Raw genomic sequence first — 19,207 nt, 5'->3', positions numbered from 1 at the left:
AACTTGTGTTGGCTTGTGGGGAGACTGCAAAAGAGGGGCTGGTAGCTGAGTGCTTTTCTGCATGTGTTGGAAATTGAAACACTGATATTAACATGCTGGTATGTTTAATAAAACTGAAGGTACTGATCTTCAAGTAGATAAGGAAGACAGGAATGAGTCTTCTTCATTTGTTGATGGACCTTCCAGAAGCAGGAAAATATTTCTCAGTTATTGTTGTAAATGGGACTCTCTTCTGATTATTTTTTTTAAGAAACATCTAGGAATTATTTGCCAAAGCAATTTGCACTTGCAAAGCAATTTTGCCAAAGCAGAAAAAAGGGAAGAACCTTATTCTTGTCTTTACAGGTTTAAGATGTAGTTTAATGCACTACAAAGAGAAGAAAACTTGCTGCCACTTCCAAATGAAATAGAGTTGTGTTGTTCTTGGCACCTGTACCACTTGTAAGGGAAAAAAAGAAAATCTACTGTGGGGCTTTTGCTAAAAATTATCATGGTGATGAATGACCCAGAAAGTGGTCTTGTTTTGTCTCAAGAGCTTCCTCAGCTCTGTATTTTTTTCATGTGCTAGTGGTTAAAAAGATGGGTTTGACTTTGCATGTAGAGTAAGATCCTTTCTGACCTGTTTGTCTCCCTGTTGTGTGTCTGCAGCATCCCTTCTTGTGACTTTCTGGGAGTTTGGTTAAACAGAATCAAGACCAAATACACTTTCTTTTCAGTTTTTCCTGAAGGACAACTCTCCCATCCCCATTTCTGGGATCCTTGCTGGTTTGGGCCTTAAAGGGCCTCCTTTTTAATATGGACATTTCTCAATATACTTAATTACCTGTTCCCATCTCTTCCTGCTTTAATGGAACAAGTGTTTGCTTTCCAGCCATTAAAGGAAGCAATTACCACATTAGTGTCACAGATGTAGCAGAGAAGCATTTAGAAATCAATATCATTGTTCTTCAAGAGATCAATTCCTGTGTTAATAGTAAAGGAATGCCCAGGGGCTGCCACTGAAATCTGAAGAACTCATCTTTCTAAGCTTTAACCACCTTTGCAATGCAGCAGCAATCAGAGGCCACTCAAATTGGGATCTCATTGTACCAAGAGCTGTACAAATGTAAATTTCTCTCCAGAAGGAACTGTTGTGTAAGGAAACGTTTTTTCACTCTATGTGAAGTTACACCTGCAAAGTGTTTTGGAGAAGAGCAAAACAAATTTAGAAAGAAAACCGTGAAAAGCTGCAAATGTATGAGCTCCCAGTAAGAACCTGTTCTTACTTCAAAACATTTTTAAGTCATTTATGACATTCCAGAACTTGTAATCAGTTTTGCTGTTTGAATGTGTGACTGTTCTACATTGCCTGGAATGTCATAGAGTCATAGACTGGTTTGGGTTGGAAGGGACCTTCAAGACCATCCAGTTCCAACCCCCCTGCATGAGCAGGGACACCTCCCACCAGCCCAGGCTGCTCCAAGCCCCATCCAACCTGCCCTTCAACACTGCCAGGGATGGGGCAGCCACAGCTTCTCTGGGCAACCTGGGCCAGGGTCTCACCACCCTCACAGCCAATAATTTCCTCCTCATGTCTCACCTAAATCTCCCCTCTTTCAGCTGGAAACCCTTCCCCCTCATCCCATCCCTCCCTGCCCTTGTCCCAAGCCCCTCCCCAGCTTTCCTGGAGCCCCTTCAGGCACTGGAAGGTGCTCTAAGGTCTCCCTGGAGCCTTCTCTTCTCCAGGCTGAACACCCCAACTCTCCCAGCCTGTCTCCAGAGCAGAGCTGCTCCAGCCCTCTGAGCATCATCGTGGCCTCCTCTGGACTCTCTCCAACAGCTCCATGTCCCTCCTTGTTATGTTGGGGATTCCAGAGCTGGAAACAGTGCTCCAAGTGAGGTCTCACCAGAGCTGAGTAAAAGAGGAGAATCACCCTTTGTGTCACCATTTCAGTGATCCCAGGCTTGGAGCTTTCTGGGTTGGCATTATTTTATTACTTGTTTTTAGGACTTTCATAGTAGGTAACTAAAAGTATTTACATTGCAAATAACTGAAAGCAGGGACTGTAGGTTTTGGCTAACAACCAAACTTGTAAAAAAAAAGACATTTTTAATACAATCATATTTTGTCTCCTATGCCTAAAATACTTGATACAGTTCTTTACATTCCAACAGGCACAGTTGGCTTGTATGTCATGAGAGGCTTTACCTCAAACTGTTTTACACACAGATGGACACTGGTGTAGCTCCACTGTTCGTTGTGATGACACCCAACGTACACCAGTGCATGTCAGAGCAGAATTGGGGCCAGTTATCTCAAATATGGATGTTGCACCAAAGTACAGGGTAGGGCAGGGACTTCCTGTCACGGGATCTGCAGAGGAAACATAATCATGCAAATGAAGGAAGCAGGTTGCTATATAAGAGTGGTTTTCCCCTCTGTGTCACATCTGTTAAGAACCAGCTTAGGTGTATTGTGTGTGAGCTTCCAGTACCATGTGAGGTGGTTACTGCCTTTAGGGTGGCTTCTAAAATGAATGGTGCCATCAAGGGAGAACTTAAACTCATTTTTGAAGCTTTTTGTCTGCTGTCTGTCCCAGTAAAACTAGACTGCAGACAGAGAAGATGATGCTTTGCATAAAACTAAACCTGATCTGGGGAGGAGCAAACTGACCACTTGTCATCTTTTCTGTTCAGGAGGAGGAAAAAAGGAAAGCAAAGGAAGAAGAGGAGAAGAGAGAGTATGAAGAGTACCTGAAGCTGAAGGAGAGTTTCGTAGTTGAAGAGGAAGGGGTTGAAGAATCAATGACAGAGGAAGAGGTATGTATGTTAGGCTCTTACTGCAGTTTCCTTTGTCTTTGTTAGACTCTTTGCCATTACTGCAAATTGTCTCATGTAAAATGAACTTGAAAGAAAGAGTCAGCCAAGTGTTTTTTTCTTGTAAGAGCTAAATTATGTATGTGGCACATGATAGCCTGGAATATTTCCTAGGGAATGCTACAGTCCCTCATTCCAGACTCCTACAAGGCAGAGTGCTAAGGCAAATGCATATCAAATGCATCAAATGGGTTCTCTCCTCCCTTAATGTAAAGGCTGAAATAAAACTCATCCTGGAAGTCAGATTCTCTTTCACTGTCACCACTCTACCCATACCCAGTGGGCCAGATGAAAGCCAGGCTGAAAACAGGGTTTGGTGCTGCCCATGTATCTTGGGAGGAATTGCTTGGCTTTGGTTTCATTTTCTAGACCCAGCAGAACTTCTGTGAAATCAAATTAAAAACCAAGCTCCTGACTTGGAAGGCATCTGTTGAGAGAATTCACAGGACACAGCCTTGTGTGTTGGATGCTGGAAAAAGCTGTGCATTCAGTGTTGCAAAGGATTGCTCTGGTTGAGGGTGTTTCAAACTCTGCCTGAGGTTCCAGCCTGTTCCTCCCCTGGCTGCCTGCAGCCCTGCTGCTGGGGATGGGGCTTGAAAGGTGAATACTTGACATAATATCACAGGAGCTTCAAAAGTTCCACAGCATTCTTACCCTGCCTGCTGAAAACCTGTCAGACTACTTGCTAGCAAATGCTGAAGTTGCTCTGGGGTTGTAGCTGCCACTTCTGAGCTGTCCAGTGCATTTCACGGTGAGTGGTTTTTTCAGGTCCATGTGTGTATTTGCTCCTCTGCTGATGGGAGCCTGTTCCATCAGATGGATTTTCTCTTAGTGTGAGAGTGGCTTTGAGCTGAGGAGCTTGCAGAGAGTCAAAGCTGCTTGACCTAAGTCACAAGTTCTCACTATGGACCCTTCCCATTTCAAGAAATTCCTCCCTCTTGCTGGGATTAACACCAAGAGAGATTTTGTCTCATGGTGCCTAATTTCCTAAGATGCAGAGAACACTGCAATGCATTCTTTCTATTGCAAGTTCGTTCAAAAATGTGTGCCTGTCCTGTTAGAAGACCAGATTACACCTAAATGTTAAACTGATACCTTTTAAAGCTGGGATGTGTTTATTGGCTGTGCTCCTGCAGCTGCCTCTCAAGGAGAAAGTAGCACAGAGAAAGGTGCATCTCACTCAGAAGAGTTTGGTGGGCAGTTGAGGATGCCTGGATCTCAACATGAGATGTTTTTGATAGGAGTGGGGAGATAGAAGTTTAATAGTAGGTGATTTGAAAGACATCTTCAGGAACAACCAGAGGTACGTGATGATTTGAGACACCAGCCTTGGAGAAGGGGGAAGCTGCCCTTCTGCCCCGTGGTGGATAAAGCACTGGAGCATTTCAGGATCCTGTTACAAGAGCTGACTCTGCCTTGTGGTGTTGAGTCTAGCATGCTGGAACTCATGCTGAAAATTAAAAGTCCCGAGTCCAGAGCTGAGCAGTTAATTAAGGCTGATTGATTTCCAGGGTTGCAGAGTAACTTGATCTGCTGCTAACTGAGCTGCACACGTTTGCACTGCCTTTGGAAATGGAGCTGCTTACATTCAAGTGCTGGGTTTCAGGTGCAAAGCTTTGCAAACAGCTTCAGCTTCCACCTGTGTTGTGCAGCTGAGGGGGCTGACCATCTGCATCTGCTGCCTCCTGAATCACCGGGTGCTTCACCTCTGTGCAAAAGGTCCTCATTGTGTATCTGTAACGTGATACACAAACTCGCCGGGGAGTGGTTATTTCAGGGTATGTATGAGTAAAAGGTGTAAAGATATCCTTTCAGAAAACACATTGTAACTGAGCCATATTCTGGCTTCAAAAATACTTACCATAACTTCCTAGTTAGTATTATATCTAGATATTTTTTTCCAGTCCAACATCTCCCTCGGTCTGTGTGTTTAAAACTTGGCAAATGTGCAAGCCAAGCACTTCTGGGGTGTTTGTACTCAGCAAGTTTGCAACGCGTTTAATCTTCATGGGTTTAAAGTAACATTTGTTTTCCTTGCTGTACCCAGTCTCGCAGCTTTCTAATGGAGTTTCTTGACTACGTGAAGGTAAGCTCCCGTTGTTCTTTCTCCTCCTTCCATGCTTGTGTAAAAATACCTTTGGCAAAGAGCCGAGTTGCAGAAAGAAGGAAAAGCTTGACTTCCCTCTTGAAATTGTTTGCAATTGCTGCTGGGTCTTGGCTTTCTGGGGCAGGGTTGTAGCTCTGACCCTGTCGGGGCCTCATGAACTCTGCACCTGGTGGCTCACCCTCCGAGTTTCTGAACAGCAGTGTTTGCTATTGATGGGGATTTGGGACGTTCAGGCTTTTTTGTTTGTGAGCATCAGCTGCTGGTTTAGAAAACAAGCTCTGCATCTGGGCTCAGCGTGAATGAGAATGGCTGGAGCAGCTTGTGTCCTGCCGTGCAGGATGTGTTGGTGTCTGAAAGGGGTTTTAGAGGTCCAGCTTTCCATGCCGTTTCTTTTCTTGCTTTTATCCCTGCAATTTGCGATGTTGTCTTAATGTTTGGGAGGGATCTTGGAGGAGAAGGGTGGCTTAGACTCCCTTTCATGAGATTGTATGGTTGGTAATTCAAAACCTGTGGTGTGTTCGTGAGGATTTCCACTTGTGATCTGTAAGGACAAATGCTTCTTTCTCCACTGTCGGTAAATCAAAGGTCAGATGCATCTTTCTTCTCTTACTCTAACAATGTTATGCAAATCTTTTGTCCTAATGAATCCCTTTCCTCCTTTGCTGGGAGCTGAGCTCTTATCTGAGTGTGAAAGGCTTTATTAGCAGGCAAATCGTTTGTGTACTTAGGACCTGCTGATGGTTTTGTTAACCCAGAACCTGGCACTCTGGGCCAGTCTTACATGTTCCATACCCAGAGTTACAAACAGATTTGTCTCGTGGGTGACTCTCCTCAAGGAGGTAATTGGAGTGGCTGGCATGCAAGTCTGAACAGTTCTGGAGTGTCTGCACACTGTGGGTGCTGTGCTACTACTCTCTGTGTCCCTGGCACTTTAATTAATACAGAATCACAGGATGTCAGGGGTTGGAAGGGACCTCTGGAGATCATCGAGTCCAGCCCCCCTGCCAGAGCAGGACCAAACCTAGGGCAGGTGACTCAGAAAGGCATCCAGACAGGCCTGGAAAGTCTCCAGAGAAGGAGGCTCCACAGTCTCTCTGGGCAGCCTGTTCCAGTGCTCTGGAACCCTCACAGTAAAGAAGTTCTTCCTCATGTTGAGGTGGAACTTCCTGTGCTCTTGTGGTGCAGTGTCCCGTTGCCACCAGGCCACAGGGAGAGAGGCTGCCAGGTTTGCATCTGTCAGGTGCTTTCTGATCAACGTGATCTCTGGGGAGCTGACCTGTAAATGTTTCAGCCACAAGCACACTGAGTTAGGACTTCCCTTCATTCTGCAGCCTTGTTCACCCCAAGTCCCCAGCATAAGCCAGTCAGCCCTGATCAGAAGCATCACCAAAAGCAGGTGAGACAGCTGAGAATAAATTGGAAAAGCTATGGGTGCCATGTGTGAGGGAACTGAATAAAACCAGGGATGGGTGATAGACCATCAGATGGCACATTCCATTTTGCAGCCATTTCAATACTCTGCTCTCCACAGAAGCCAGTGGGGTTTCCTTGAAAGGGAGGGAAACTTTGAAATGGCCACTGCCTGTGGGAATGAACTGCATGGTACAAATCCCAGTGTGATCCCAGTTCACCCATCCCCACCTGAGATCCAGCCAAGCTGTCAGTGAAGGAAATTGTGCAGTTCTTTAACCTAGGACAGCTTGTTTATCAATAGCAGAGGAGAGAACAGCAGGATGTTCCAATGTCCCTTGGGATCTTCCACTAGAAGAGGGCAGGTTTCCAAGGGGTAGCGTGGCAGGCTCTGGTTCTGCACGTTGCCCTGGTGGTTCTGGTGGGTGGAACAGATTAGTCACAAGCTCTCAGTTCAGTGTTTGAGCACATTTGTCTAGTTTTATATTAGTCACCTCTACCTGACGTCAGAGAAATTGAGCACAGGCTGCAAACCTAATCCAGAAGCACATTCAACACCTGATTTCCCATGTAGAGATGAGTTGCAGAACTGGGGCATTGCTTTATTTTGCAAGTTTTAGGGTTGGGGTGTTTGGTGTTTTTTTTTTTTCATCTTGAATGTCTGTTTAATATATAGATTATGTATAGCTCTCATCTTCTGCTGTGTTCATGGAAACCATGGACTTAGATCACGAGGCAGTGCTGAGCTGCTAGGAGCTGTCTGAAAAGCTTTGAATAAATTAAAAGAACAATTGGCCTTTTAAAAAAAAATAAAATGTAATTCTGCTCTTCTGTTTGATAACTTACTTTACTGGTATAACTGGCTGGAGGTAGCTCACCCCATGCTTTGTTCCTAAGGGTGTTTGAAATGCCATGCAGGCTCTTTTCTCCAGCTCTGCCTTTTGGGATTAAGTGTTGAAGGGCAGGTTGGATGGGGCTTGGAGCAGCCTGGGCTGCTGGGAGGTGTCCCTGCCCATGGCAGGGGGGTTGAACTAGATGATCTTGAAGGTCCCTTCCAACCCAAATCAGTCTGTGATACGATTCTATGATGATTGTTTTAAACAGGGTTTAAAAGGCACCAAGAGGGTTGATACCCCCCCCCAGTTCTGAATTTCTGAAAGCTGAGCATCTCCTTCCTTTGGGGCTTTCCCTGCAGCCCCTCAACCTGCTGCAGTGCCACCACCTCACAGCTCTGCTGCAGTCACTGTGCTGTGTTTGCCTCTCACAGTGGCCAGTCCACGAGGTACAGACTTAGAACCATTCAGGTTCGAAAAGACTTGACTGCTCTGCTCTCAGGGGAGCAGAATAACCAGTTCTTAGTGGGACCTTGATGGTTTTACTCAGCAGGGCAGGACACGCCTTCCAAAGCAGCCTTCTGAGCACTTCAGAAAGTTTATAATGAAGTGGGCAGAGGTTAAAGAGGGGCTGAGCAGCTCCCGTGCTGTGGAGCACTGCCTCTCTTGGCCCTGGGAAGCAGGAGTCCATCAAACTGTCCTCACTCAGCTTGGCATTGTATCACTTAATACATCTGAATTGCAGCCAGTGAATTGCAACAGCAAGCTCCATCTTCACTGCATTTTAAAAAGGTAGTGAAGGACATGGAGGCTTTACCCCTTCCTGTTTTTTCTTGAACAAAAATGATGCTTAGAAGATAAGGAGAAAAAGAAAATCCTACTCATCTTAATCCTGGGAGCTTTTGCTCTGTTTCATCCCTTGCTGAGGCCAGCAATAGAATCACACCTAAAATCAAATTAATCCACTCAAGTGTAGATGTGTATATGTTGCTCTGTGAAAATTGAGCCTGTCTCTAAAACGTGAAGCATGTGGTGAAGTGAGTTGTTGGCTTGGGACCTCACAATGTCATTATATTTCAGAGTGTGTGGGGAGTGCATCCTAATGCCACCCCTCCCTCTGGCCTCTTATTCACAGCAGGATCTATCTTGGAAAGCTCCCAGCAAACTTGGTGTTTGGGGGTGAATATCTTTCAGTCAAGGTTTAAATCCTGTTTTTCTTGTTTATGTGGCTTTGCACACACACACCCCCCCCCATTCATTTAGAAGAAGATGTGACGAATCTTGGCAGTTCCCAGCTCTGAGAACTGAATTCCATGGACTGGTTCCAATTCCATGTGTTCAGTCCATGGTATTCAGTTCTCTAGCTTGGCTGCATCAAACTTCACAACTACTAAGTCTGTGTGTGGCTGTTTTTTTTATTTTTGTCTGATTTGATTCATGTAAAAGATTCATCCATTTCAGCCTTCTCTATTCCTTCAGTGTCCTTCCAATGTGCTGTCAAGATTAGAAACAGATGCATTTATCATTTGAAGTACTGATAAGGGCAGTGTAGCTCCTGTGAGCTACATATCTGTAGTCCAGAGTGTTAACTGAACATTTTTCAAATGTTTTCTGTTTTCCAAATCCCTTACAAACAGTGCATCCCTTTACTGCACCTAAACAGATGAGTTTCTAAAACTTCTGCAGATAAGAAAACAGGAACCAAGTAGCTCCAGATGAGTGGACCAGTTGTTTTCTCTGTGATTCTCTGGAGCTACAAAGCAGAAAACCAGGTGTGAGCAGTGGTGACTGTGTGCTGACTGAGAAAGGCTGCAGAAAGAATCTCTTTCAAGAGCAAAATAAACATGTGCAGTTCTTGCTTCAGCTTTAGCTCTCAGAGATCATCAGGCTGCCAGTGCAGGAGTGCACTCCCAGTACACTGACAATTTTAATAAGGTGTTTGCTTGCTTAGGAAAGTGATTATGCCATTAATACATTATTAAAACAGACTAAAGCACTTAATGCTGCCAGTCTTGTCTGGATTTGTATCTATGTATATATACATCAGTGATCATTTAAAAATGTACTTTGAAACAGCTCTCAAACAAAAAGGGATCTTTGCTGGAAATTAAAGGTAGCAATTGAGAAACTTGGGTGGCAGGGAGAACAGACCCATGACTGTTCAGGACAAACACTGGCAAATTTATTTGAGCCTTCACTTAAGTGGGTCAGAGCATCTGGTTTTCCACAGAGCAGAGTGGCTTAAGTAACTTAAATTGGAGTTTTTTGTATAAATATTAGTGCTTAGGAGGAGGTGTTAGTTAGAAGGGTGGGTTCTACTTGGTCTATTAAATGCAAATTTTTTAATTTGAAAGAAAAAGAAATATGCTCACCCTCTCAGTTCATCAGCTGCATTTTAACTCTTGCTTGTTTCCACAGAAAACAAAGGTAATCCAGCTGGAGGACTTGGCTTCACACTTGGGTTTAAGGACACAGGTAAGTACCATCTTCTGAGGTGCAAGTGCAAGCAATGAGCTTAAAAGGACAGGAGAGAAAGTGGGTGAATGAGGGTAACACCCATGCCTCAGCATTACTGAAAGTGCTTGGACTTTGGTGAAGTTCAGCAAAACCAGCCCTAAAAACCTGTCCATTCATCAAAGTACCACCCAGGCAGTGAAGGATTGTTGGCTTACAAGATAGTCCCAGGGAAAAGTGCTCAGTCTGCCTCTTGGCAAATGGATCCTACAGTGTTTGCCAACCTACTAAAAGAGCAATTCAGGGTAGCTGGGGAGCAAAAGCAGAGCTAGAAGCAGCTTCAGGGACTGCCTGCATAACTGGGCAATGCTGTTACATTTGCAGGCAGTCAATAGCTGAGGTGTTTTGCTCCTATTGCTTGTGTGTTCTTAGAACATTTAAGAATTGTAGAATAGAAGAGATGATTTCACTTGGAAGGGACCTACAATAATCCAGCTGCTTCACCACTTCAGGGCTGATCAGAATGTCTCTTAAACACTGACAGCCTTGGGGTATTGACCACCTCTCCAGGAAGCCTTCTCCAGTGTTTGATCACTCTCATTTGTATCTTCTGGTGCATTATCCAGAATGTTGTCCCTCTGAGCACCACATAAGCCTGTGAAAGTGAGCTCGTGGTGTGATACCTGTACTTTTATTTTCCCCTCTGTCCTCTTGCTGTTCTCTAAACTTTTGTGCTTTGTTTTGGCTCTGAATAATAATCGTGGCTTGTTGTATCTTCATTGGAGCACAGCTGACATATATTTCCAAATGACCAGTGTTTTCTGTTGTTCTGTACCTCATCTGATCTTGGGGTCCCCCCTTCACAGCAGCTGACACTGCTGCAAGTCTGGGCTGCTGTGTCCCTCCATCTCTCTTAAGGCAGGACTTCACTTAAGCATGGAGTGAACCAGTTAAGGGAATTTATCAGGTGGAAATCTAGATATCCTTCTGTAGTCACATATAGGGAGAGAGGCAGAACTGTGGAAAACAGAGCTTGGAGATTAGCTTAAGGTAGAGTGGAGCTGCATGTTTGGAGGAGCTATGGAGTTAGCCTAGCAATAAATTCAACAAATTGTTCTTTGTATTGGTAAAATAGGTTTCCCTTAAAGGGAGCAGGAAAAAAATCAGAAAAAGCTTTGGAATGTATTGAGTGTGGCCAGGTCCTTGGAAATATACCTCAGTGCACTCCATGGGACTTGTGTGTTGCATGGGCACTCTGCATCCCTGGCAGGATGTATGTGAGCACCCCCCTTCCATAAAACTGGCAGTTAAAGCCTTTTCTTTGGAGTAGAGAAGTCATTTGAAGACTCCAAAGTGCAGAAGCTCCCTTCATCCTTCTAAGACCAAAGGGCTTCCTGCAGTGTGGAAACCCTGGTGTGTGCCCTTCACTGAAGGCTTCCACACTGAGGAGCTGTGAGCCTCCATTTGTAGAACATCTGAACATGTGAAGTGTTTTTTTGCCTTCCTCTTGATCAGTTTGTTACTCCTTTTTCCCTTCTGAACAGGATGCAATTAACAGGATCCAGGACCTGATGGCAGATGGCACTCTAACAGGTGACAGCCAAATCACAGAGGGGACTTGGTTTTAGCTGGGGAATAGGTGGTGCAGAAAATGCCTTCACTGTGGTAGAGAGAGGCTTCCAGTGTCATTTCCAATTTAAACTGTAGAAGATCCTAGTAGGACCTGATAAATAAGAGGTTTTTACTATTTTTACTGCTTCAGCTGCTGTGAAGCTGCTGTTCAAAGCACTGTGGGTTGTGTCTAGGAACCAGCACAAGGTTCTGCACGTGGGCTGAGCAGGCAGCTGCCTGTGATATCTTCTGAAATCTGAATTAGAAAGCATCACGGGGATGTTTTGGGGTAGTTCAGGAGCCTGTTCTAAAGGTGCTTGTGGCTAAAGCCCCGGGATGCTGTGGGAGAAGCAAACATCCCAGAGCACTCCAGTAGATGAAGTGCTTGTTCCTGGCCATCAAACCACACAATCCAAGTTGGAATGTAAGCAGAGACTGGGCATGGGGGTCGCTCCCTGGCTGGACAGGTGTATTCAAGTCTGGTTTCTTGCTGGGCAGCTCTCTCTTGCCCAGGGGGAAGAGAAAGGGGAAGGTGCCAGTGCAAACATCTCCTGACCTCAAACTGTGGTTATGGCTGGGAAACGGCCCTCGTGGTGGGGGGTGTCTGGGTGCCTGTTGGAGTGACCTGAAGTGTCTGAAGCAAAGAGGAAGGGTATCTCCTGCCCTGGCTGTGTCCATGGCCTTGAAGGATAGGCCAAGGAGGCTCCCTGCCTTGCATTTGGTCCTGAAGTGTGTTAAAAAGCAGAGATTATTCTCACTCTTGCTGAAGCAATTGAAAAATGGAAATTGAGCTTCCATTCCCTTCTAGAAGGTAAATTAGGGTGGCTGAGCTGGGCCTCACAGGGGCTCTGGGTCACCTCCAGAGCCCTCCTGCTGCACTGCCTTTCTCCAGCAGGCCCTAGCAGATCAGCCCCCAGACTTGATACCCAGCCTGGCTGCTGTGATGCTCCCCCCCCCCGCTGCCTCCCGTGAGAAGAGCCTGTCACTTCCCTGAGCACAGTTAGTCTCACCAAGGCCACTGGGCTGTTGTCATAGCTGCTCGGAGACCCGACAGCAGAGAGGAGATAAAAGCCTGGCTGCCAGCAGGTTGTTCTGCCTGCCCCAGATCTGAGGTGCAGCCTCAGCAGCTGGAACATCCCCTTCCAAAAAGAAGCCCCTGGTGTCGGTCGGGAGGCGAGAGCAGCCCCAGCGCTGACTTCACCTCCAGGCCCTTTCTTTCCCCACCATCCCCACAGGTGTGATTGATGACAGAGGCAAGTTCATCTACATCACTCCAGAGGAGATGGCTGCCGTGGCTCAGTACATCAAGCAGAGGGGCCGGGTCTCCATTGCAGAGCTGGCCCAGGCCAGCAATTCCCTCATCAACCTCCAGCCCGACAGCCGGGCGGTCGCTCCGCCCGTGGCCTGAGCTGCACCTGTTCCTGAACCAGCCACACCTTTCAAAACCATCAGGAACCCCCTCGAATCCCTTCACCCTGCTGGAAGAGAAGAGGCTGGTTTGTAAGCTGCAAGACTTGATCAAAAGGTTCTGTTTTCATTTTCTTACAGCTGGTATAAACCCAAGGGTCGTTTGTACAACCCAGGCTCGCCGAGAGCTTTGGGGCAGAAACACCCTGATGTACCTGTGCCCCCTGAATAGCAGTCATTTTTGTTGCTTTATCTTGGCAGCCAGTCTCTACCCAAACTTCTTTATTGTTTCCAGGTCCTGATGTCTGTATCCAATATGCTTTGATTGCATTCAGAATTCTCCAGGCTTGCTCTGTGCTTGCAGAGCTGGGGTAACGTTGTGGCAATGACAAATACAGCCCAGAGTAATAGGGTGGGTGGCAATAATAGGAGTAATAAGAATCAGAATCAGAATAATGCTGGGATGTTGCCTTCTGTATCAACATTGCAAGGACAGAGTAGAAGGAAAACCCTGCCAGTGTGTGACTGTTCACACTGAAACTCTAGAGATGTGAGAACTTCCAGAGGTTATTTCAGAAAACTTGGGCTATATAAATGTTTTCCTTGGTTTCTGGAATATAAAAGGCTTGCTCACAGCCAAGCTGCATTCCTTTTTTTTCTGTGGCCAAGAGACAGAAGCACCTCTAGGGAAAGGCCTCGTGAGTTGTGCAGGTCAGGTCTGCTGATACCAGACTCTGGTGATTCATCCTTTGAAGTAAGAGCCAGCTCAGTGTCTCTGAAGGCCTCACACACCCCATGGCCTTTGTGTTTTGGATGGTTTTTAAAAATAAAAAATAAATTAAAAAACAAACCAGGCACTGTGAGTCATGCAATTAATGTTGCAAGTGATTATGAGTATATTAATTAGCAGAGTCAAGTATATTTCCTGTGTAAGGATATATATATATATTTTTAATAGCCTAATTGATGCTTTGTTAATTCTCCTTTCTGAAATCAACAGAATCTGTGTGAGTATAAAATAATTGAGAGGGCAAGAGGGGCTGGTTTTGTCCCTGCCAAACTTAGAGGTCACCTGAGCAAACAAAAAGCCACGTTGTCAGTGAGATGAGATGGCAATAAAAGGGTAGAAGGAAAGTGATTTCCTCTGGAGTTTCTGCACAGCTGCTGCATGTGATGCCCTGCAGGGGTGCTGGATTGCAGGGCAGCACCTCACCTTGGGGTGCAGGGTGGGTACCTCATTCCTGTGTTGCAGTGATGAGCAGCAAAAAGATGACTTGAGGTTTGACACCTAATAATTCAAAATTTGGGTTTTGCCATGGTGGTTTTTTTTTTCTTCTGTCCTAAACTGTTCTTTTCATAAAATAAACAATGTTGGAAGAATTGCAGGTATTTGGATTTGAGATGTCTTTTTTTTCCATGTGTCACAAAGTGGTGGGGGTTGGAAGGGATCTCTGGAGATCACTAAGCCATGGAGATGATGGGAGGGCTGGAGTTGGGGTGTTCAGCCTGGAGAAGAGAAGGCTCCAGGGAGACCTTAGAGCACCTTCCAGTGCCTGAAGGGGCTCCAGGAAAGCTGGGGAGGGGCTTGGGACAAGGGCAGGGAGGGAGAGGATGTCGGAGAATGGTTTCAAGCTGAAAGGGAGGAGATTCAGATGAGAAGTTCTTCACTATGAGAGTGGTGAGACCCAGGTTGCCCAGAGAAGCTGTGGCTGCCCCATCCCTGGCAGTGTTGAAGGGCAGGTTGGATGGGGCTTGGAGCAGCCTGGGCTGCTGGGAGGTGTCCCTGCCCATGCAGGGGGGATGGAACTAGATGATCTTGAAGGTCCCTTCCAACCTAGACTGTTCTGTGATTCCCAGTATTGTGTCAGGACCTGTCCCTGGCCGTGCTGTTCCTAAGGCTGTGGAGTTTTTGTGTGGACACTGGAGCAGGAGTCCAGCAATGGGCTTTGGAAGTGCCACCATCATCTGGCTGTGACTGTGTGCTAGTCTCAGGTGAAGCATCCGCAGGATAAGGTGTGTCCATGTAGCTGTTCAGCAGCTGCTCTGTGTGTTTTCATCCTCTTCCACCATTTCCATTCCTGTTCTTCTCACCTAATTCCATCCCAGGAAAACTCATTTCACTGCTGTGGGCATCGGGTCTTGTGTGATCTTCACTGCATGTGAACTGAGAGACCAGCCACTTCTGCCAGCCAGGAAGAAAAAATCCAGGTACCAAACAGCAGGTAGAGGCTGCCAGCTCTCATGGAAACTTAGACAGAAGAAAACTGTGCCCTGACTTGAAGGAATTCTTTCCCTTGGCCAGGATTTCTGGGTCACCTCAGAGCAGGAGGTGAGGACGAACAGTGCTGGTGCTCTGCCCCCAGGTCCCCTTCAGCCCTGTCCCCTGGGGAGCAGCCACCACTGGGAAATTGTAACTTGATTTTTCTATCCCAAAGGGTTATGCTGGTTTCTGGAAATCCACTTTTGGAGGTGAAGAGAACAGTTTAGAAACGTAAACACCATTTGTCTGGATGGTTTATAAATGAAACTGTTGAAACTTGACGCTGCTCCTGAAATCTATGTTCCTGTTTTCATTCTGGCAGTGCAGGGGGAAGAAGTTCAGGGCTGTGTCCCCCAGAATTCTTTCACTGGCAGGATTCAGAAATCATAGGATAACTCACATCTCCTGTATGCCATGGATACAGACACCTGAAGGGGAAGGCAGTTACCCCTGGGAGGGTTCAATGAGGGGACACCCCAGGATGTCTTGGGATATTTTACAGGGTCAGGCACAAAACCTTCTCAGCCCATTTGCCTGCTCTCCCCTCCATCACACCTGGCAGCAAGATAAAGGGCAGAAAAATAGTGGGGAAATAGGAAATACAGGAAAATGCCAGGATCCCTGTAAGTTTGGGGGAGTCCCTGTTACACTTGGCCTGTGCCTTGTGCAGCTTTTATCTCTGTGTTCTCCCTCTGAAGTGGCACAAGAGCTCCCAGGTGCTTGGCTTGTACATGAAAGGAATCGTCATAACAATTACTAGCTCATTTGAGTGAGCTTGTCCTCATTTTGCCATTCCACCCCAAGGCAAAGACCAAAAAAGGAAATCAATTGAAAACCTCATCTTCATAGCACACAAGGTAAGATCCAATCAAGGGAAAATCCAGCTGCTTTATCAATGAAAGGTTTTGGTCGATGTGAAGATGTTACAGGTTATAAAAGTGTACAGCAGGAAATGACACAAGTTTTAATTATTTTATAGAATCATAGAATCACAGAGTGGTTTGGGTTGGAAGGGACCTTCAAGATAATCCAGTCCCAACCCCCTGCATGGGCAGGGACACCTCCCACCAGCCCAGGTTGCTCCAAGCCCCATCCAACCTGCCCTTCAACACTGCCAGGGATGGGGCAGCCACAGCTTCCCTGGGCAACCTGGGCCAGGGTCTCACCTCCCTCACTGCAAAGAATTGCTTCCTAAGATCTCAGTCTCCCCTCTTGCAGCTCAAAACCCTTCCCCCTCATTCCATCACTCCCTGCCCTTGTCCCAAGTCCCTCCCCAGCTTTCCTGGAGCCCCTTCAGGCTCTGGAAGGTGCTCTAAGGTCTCCCTGGAGCCTTCTCTTCTCCAGGCTGAACACCCCAACTCTCCCAGCCTGTCTCCAGAGCAGAGCTGCTCCAGCCCTCTGAGCATCTCCGTGGCTTCCTCTGGACTCGCTCCAACAGCTCCATGTCCTTCTTATTTATCCTGAGCCCTGCCTGAAACATCTCCCCGGCTTCCCGTTTCCTGAGACACCTCAAGCCATCCAGGCCTCCAGGAGATGGCAGCAGCAGATCTCGCATCCTCCTCCTCCCCTTGCTGCATTTCTATGGCAACGGGAACCAAGCATCCCCCAGAGCTTGGAGGGCGACCACAAGGTTAGGGAAATCCACTGCAAAGAGCCCATCTCCCGGCTTCCCTGGGCTGGGGAAAGGTGGAAAGAGGCTCTTTATCCCTTTGCTCCTCACCCAGCATCACCTCGAAGTAACGGAGGTGACAACCCGAGACCTGCAGCTGGATCAGCCTCAGGTTGGTGAGGGTTTTTTAACTCCTCTTTAAGCAGGAGGGAAGAGCTACTGCAAAACTTGAGCAGCTCCTGGATGTACCAAGGAGAGGGCAGCAACATGTCCACAGCATCATCTCAGGCCTGGGCAGGGAGCAACCAGAGCAGGGACATGTTCGGGAGCTTCATCCCTTCCTTCATTGGTGAGGCCACATCTGGAGTATTGTGTCCAGTTCTGGGCCCCTCAGTTCAGGAAGGACAGGGAACTGCTTGAGAGAGTCCAGGGCAGAGCCACAGAGATGGTAAAGGGAGTGGAACATCTCCCTGATGAGGAAAGGCTGAGGGAGCTGGGTCTCTTGAGCTTGGAGAAAAGGAGACTGAGGGGTGACCTCATCCATGGTTACAAATATGTTAAGGGCAGTGTCAGGAGGACAGAGCCAGGCTTTGTTCAGTGATGTCCAGTGACAGGACAAGGGGCAGTGGGTGCAAACTGGAGCATAAGAGGTTCCATGTGAATATCAGGAAGAACTTCTTTCCTGTGAGAGTGACAGAGCCCTGGGACAGGCTGCCCAGAGAGGCTGTGGAGTCTCCTTCTCTGGAGACATTCAAACCCCCCTGGACACGTTCCTGTGTGATGTGCTCTAGGTGACCCTGCTCTGGCAGGGGGGTTGGACTGGGGGATCTTTCCAGGTCCCTTCCAACCCCTAGGATTCTATGATTCTATGATTCCTGCTGCCCAGGGGCAGCTCCAGCCTGCAGGGACCTGGGCTCCCTGCTTCCCAGGGAGCTGCCACCCTAAGGAACCTGCTGGCACGTGTGCTGAAATCCATCTTGTGCTGGTGGCAGGAGAGGCAGCACTGGGAGCTAATCAGCACCTGCTGATAGGGAGGGTAATGAAATCTGGCACCTCGGGCAGGAAGGTTGTGGTGGTCCCTGCTGGTTTTTTGGAGGTGGAATTTTTTCTTTGCAGTTTGGCAGCACGGGAAGTTGAGTCACCTCTGGGGACCTGTCCCTCCAGCCGTGGCTAATGCCACCCACCTGAGGGGTCAGTTATGGGCAGGTCATGCAGCAGAGCTCTAGGGAGGCAGCTCAGACCTGCTCTGAAATGCTACCAGGAAAGGTTGGATGGGGCTTGGAGCAGCCTGGGCTGGTGGGAGGTGTCCCTGCCCATGCAGGGGGGTTGGAACTGGATGGTCTTGAAGGTCCCATCCAACCCAAACCAGTCTGGGATTCTATAAAAGAGTCATAAAGTCAGAATAGGTAAGAATGGAAGGGACCTTCAAGATCACCTAGTTCCAACCCCCCTGCATGGGCAGGGACACCTCCCACCAGCCCAGGCTGCTCCAAGCCCCATCCAACCTGCCCTTCCACACTGCCAGGGATGGGGCAGCCACAGCTTCCCTGGGCAACCTATTCCAGCTCCTTCCTACCTTTCACCTCATGATGAAAAGGTTTTGTGGTGTTGTTTAAGGAGACCACGGGAGGTTGGTTTGCAGAGGGATTTGCTGTAAGGTCCCAAGGCTGCTTTGATGTCTTAATATTTTGTATTTGGCCGCTTCAATGTGCTGCTCTCAAAATTCCTTCTCAAACATTTGCTGGTCCCCTCAGCACTGGGGAGGACAGTCCAGGAGCTCGTTCTTCACAGGGCTTGTAGACTCATAGCCTGATCCCTGGAGCTGGGCTCACATTTCTTCTTCCAACAGAGAGCAGCAGTGAAGCTGGTCCTGTCCCAGGGCTGCTCTGGAGCTTTCCCTTTGGGCCAGTAGCTCCAGTGAGAGGTGCTGACCGTGCTGGTGTCACTGTGCTGGCACCTGACACAGCATAACCAGGCATTTCTCTTGTGTTGTTCCAGCCCTGATTCTGGCTGATGAACTGCTGTGGTTTCAAGTCCCAGCGAGGGACTGACACAGCAGATTCAGCTCTATAGAAAACACACATCACGGGGCCAGCAGCAGCACCCCCAGATGTCTGCCTGGCAGCTCCTGCTCTGCTATCGAGTCACAGAATCATTTGGGTTGGAAAAGACCTTTCAGATCACTAAGTCCAACCCTCAACCCAGCCCTGCCCAGGCCACCACTGCCCCACGTCCCTCAGCACCACATCTACAGGGCTTTGAAACCCCTCCAGGGATGGGGACTCCCCCCTGCCCTGGGCAGCCTGGGCCAGGGCCTGGCAGACCTTTGGGGAAGAAATTGTTCCCCAGATCCAACCTCAGCCTCCCCTGGCACAACTTGAGGCCAGTTCCTCTTGTCCCATCCCTTGTTCCTGGGGAGCAGAGCCCGACCCCCCTGGCTCCAACCTCCTCTCAGGCAGCTGCAGAGCCAGCAGGTCTCCCCTCAGCCTCCTTTGCTCCAGCCTGGACACCCCCAGCTCCCTCAGCTGCTCCTGCTCAGACTGGTGCTCCAGCCCCTTCCCCAGCTCCCTTGCCCTTCTCTGGACACACTCCAGCCCCTCCATGTCCTTCTTGTCCTGAGGGGCCCAAAACTGACCCCACAACTCCAAGTGTGGCCTCAG

General features: G+C 47.8%; 1 protein-coding gene across 1 annotated transcript in view; it reads left to right on the top strand.

The window, feature by feature from the left end:
- DDRGK1 (DDRGK domain containing 1) overlaps nt 1-14,067 on the top strand; it is a 44,774-nt gene extending 30,707 nt beyond the window's left edge. The window contains exons 5-9 of the mRNA XM_051617367.1: nt 2,677-2,799; nt 4,904-4,942; nt 9,625-9,681; nt 11,205-11,253; nt 12,507-14,067. Of these exons, the coding sequence (XP_051473327.1) occupies nt 2,677-2,799; nt 4,904-4,942; nt 9,625-9,681; nt 11,205-11,253; nt 12,507-12,679 (441 nt within the window). The 3' untranslated portion in view covers nt 12,680-14,067. The remainder of the gene's footprint in view (nt 1-2,676; nt 2,800-4,903; nt 4,943-9,624; nt 9,682-11,204; nt 11,254-12,506) is intronic.
- The last annotated feature ends 5,140 nt before the right edge of the window (nt 14,068-19,207 follow it).

Source organism: Apus apus, chromosome 4, assembly GCF_020740795.1.
Source record: "Apus apus isolate bApuApu2 chromosome 4, bApuApu2.pri.cur, whole genome shotgun sequence".
Lineage (NCBI taxonomy): Eukaryota > Metazoa > Chordata > Aves > Apodiformes > Apodidae > Apus > Apus apus.
Note: the sequence above shows the minus strand (reverse complement) of the source record. Positions and strands in the feature narration are given on the sequence as shown.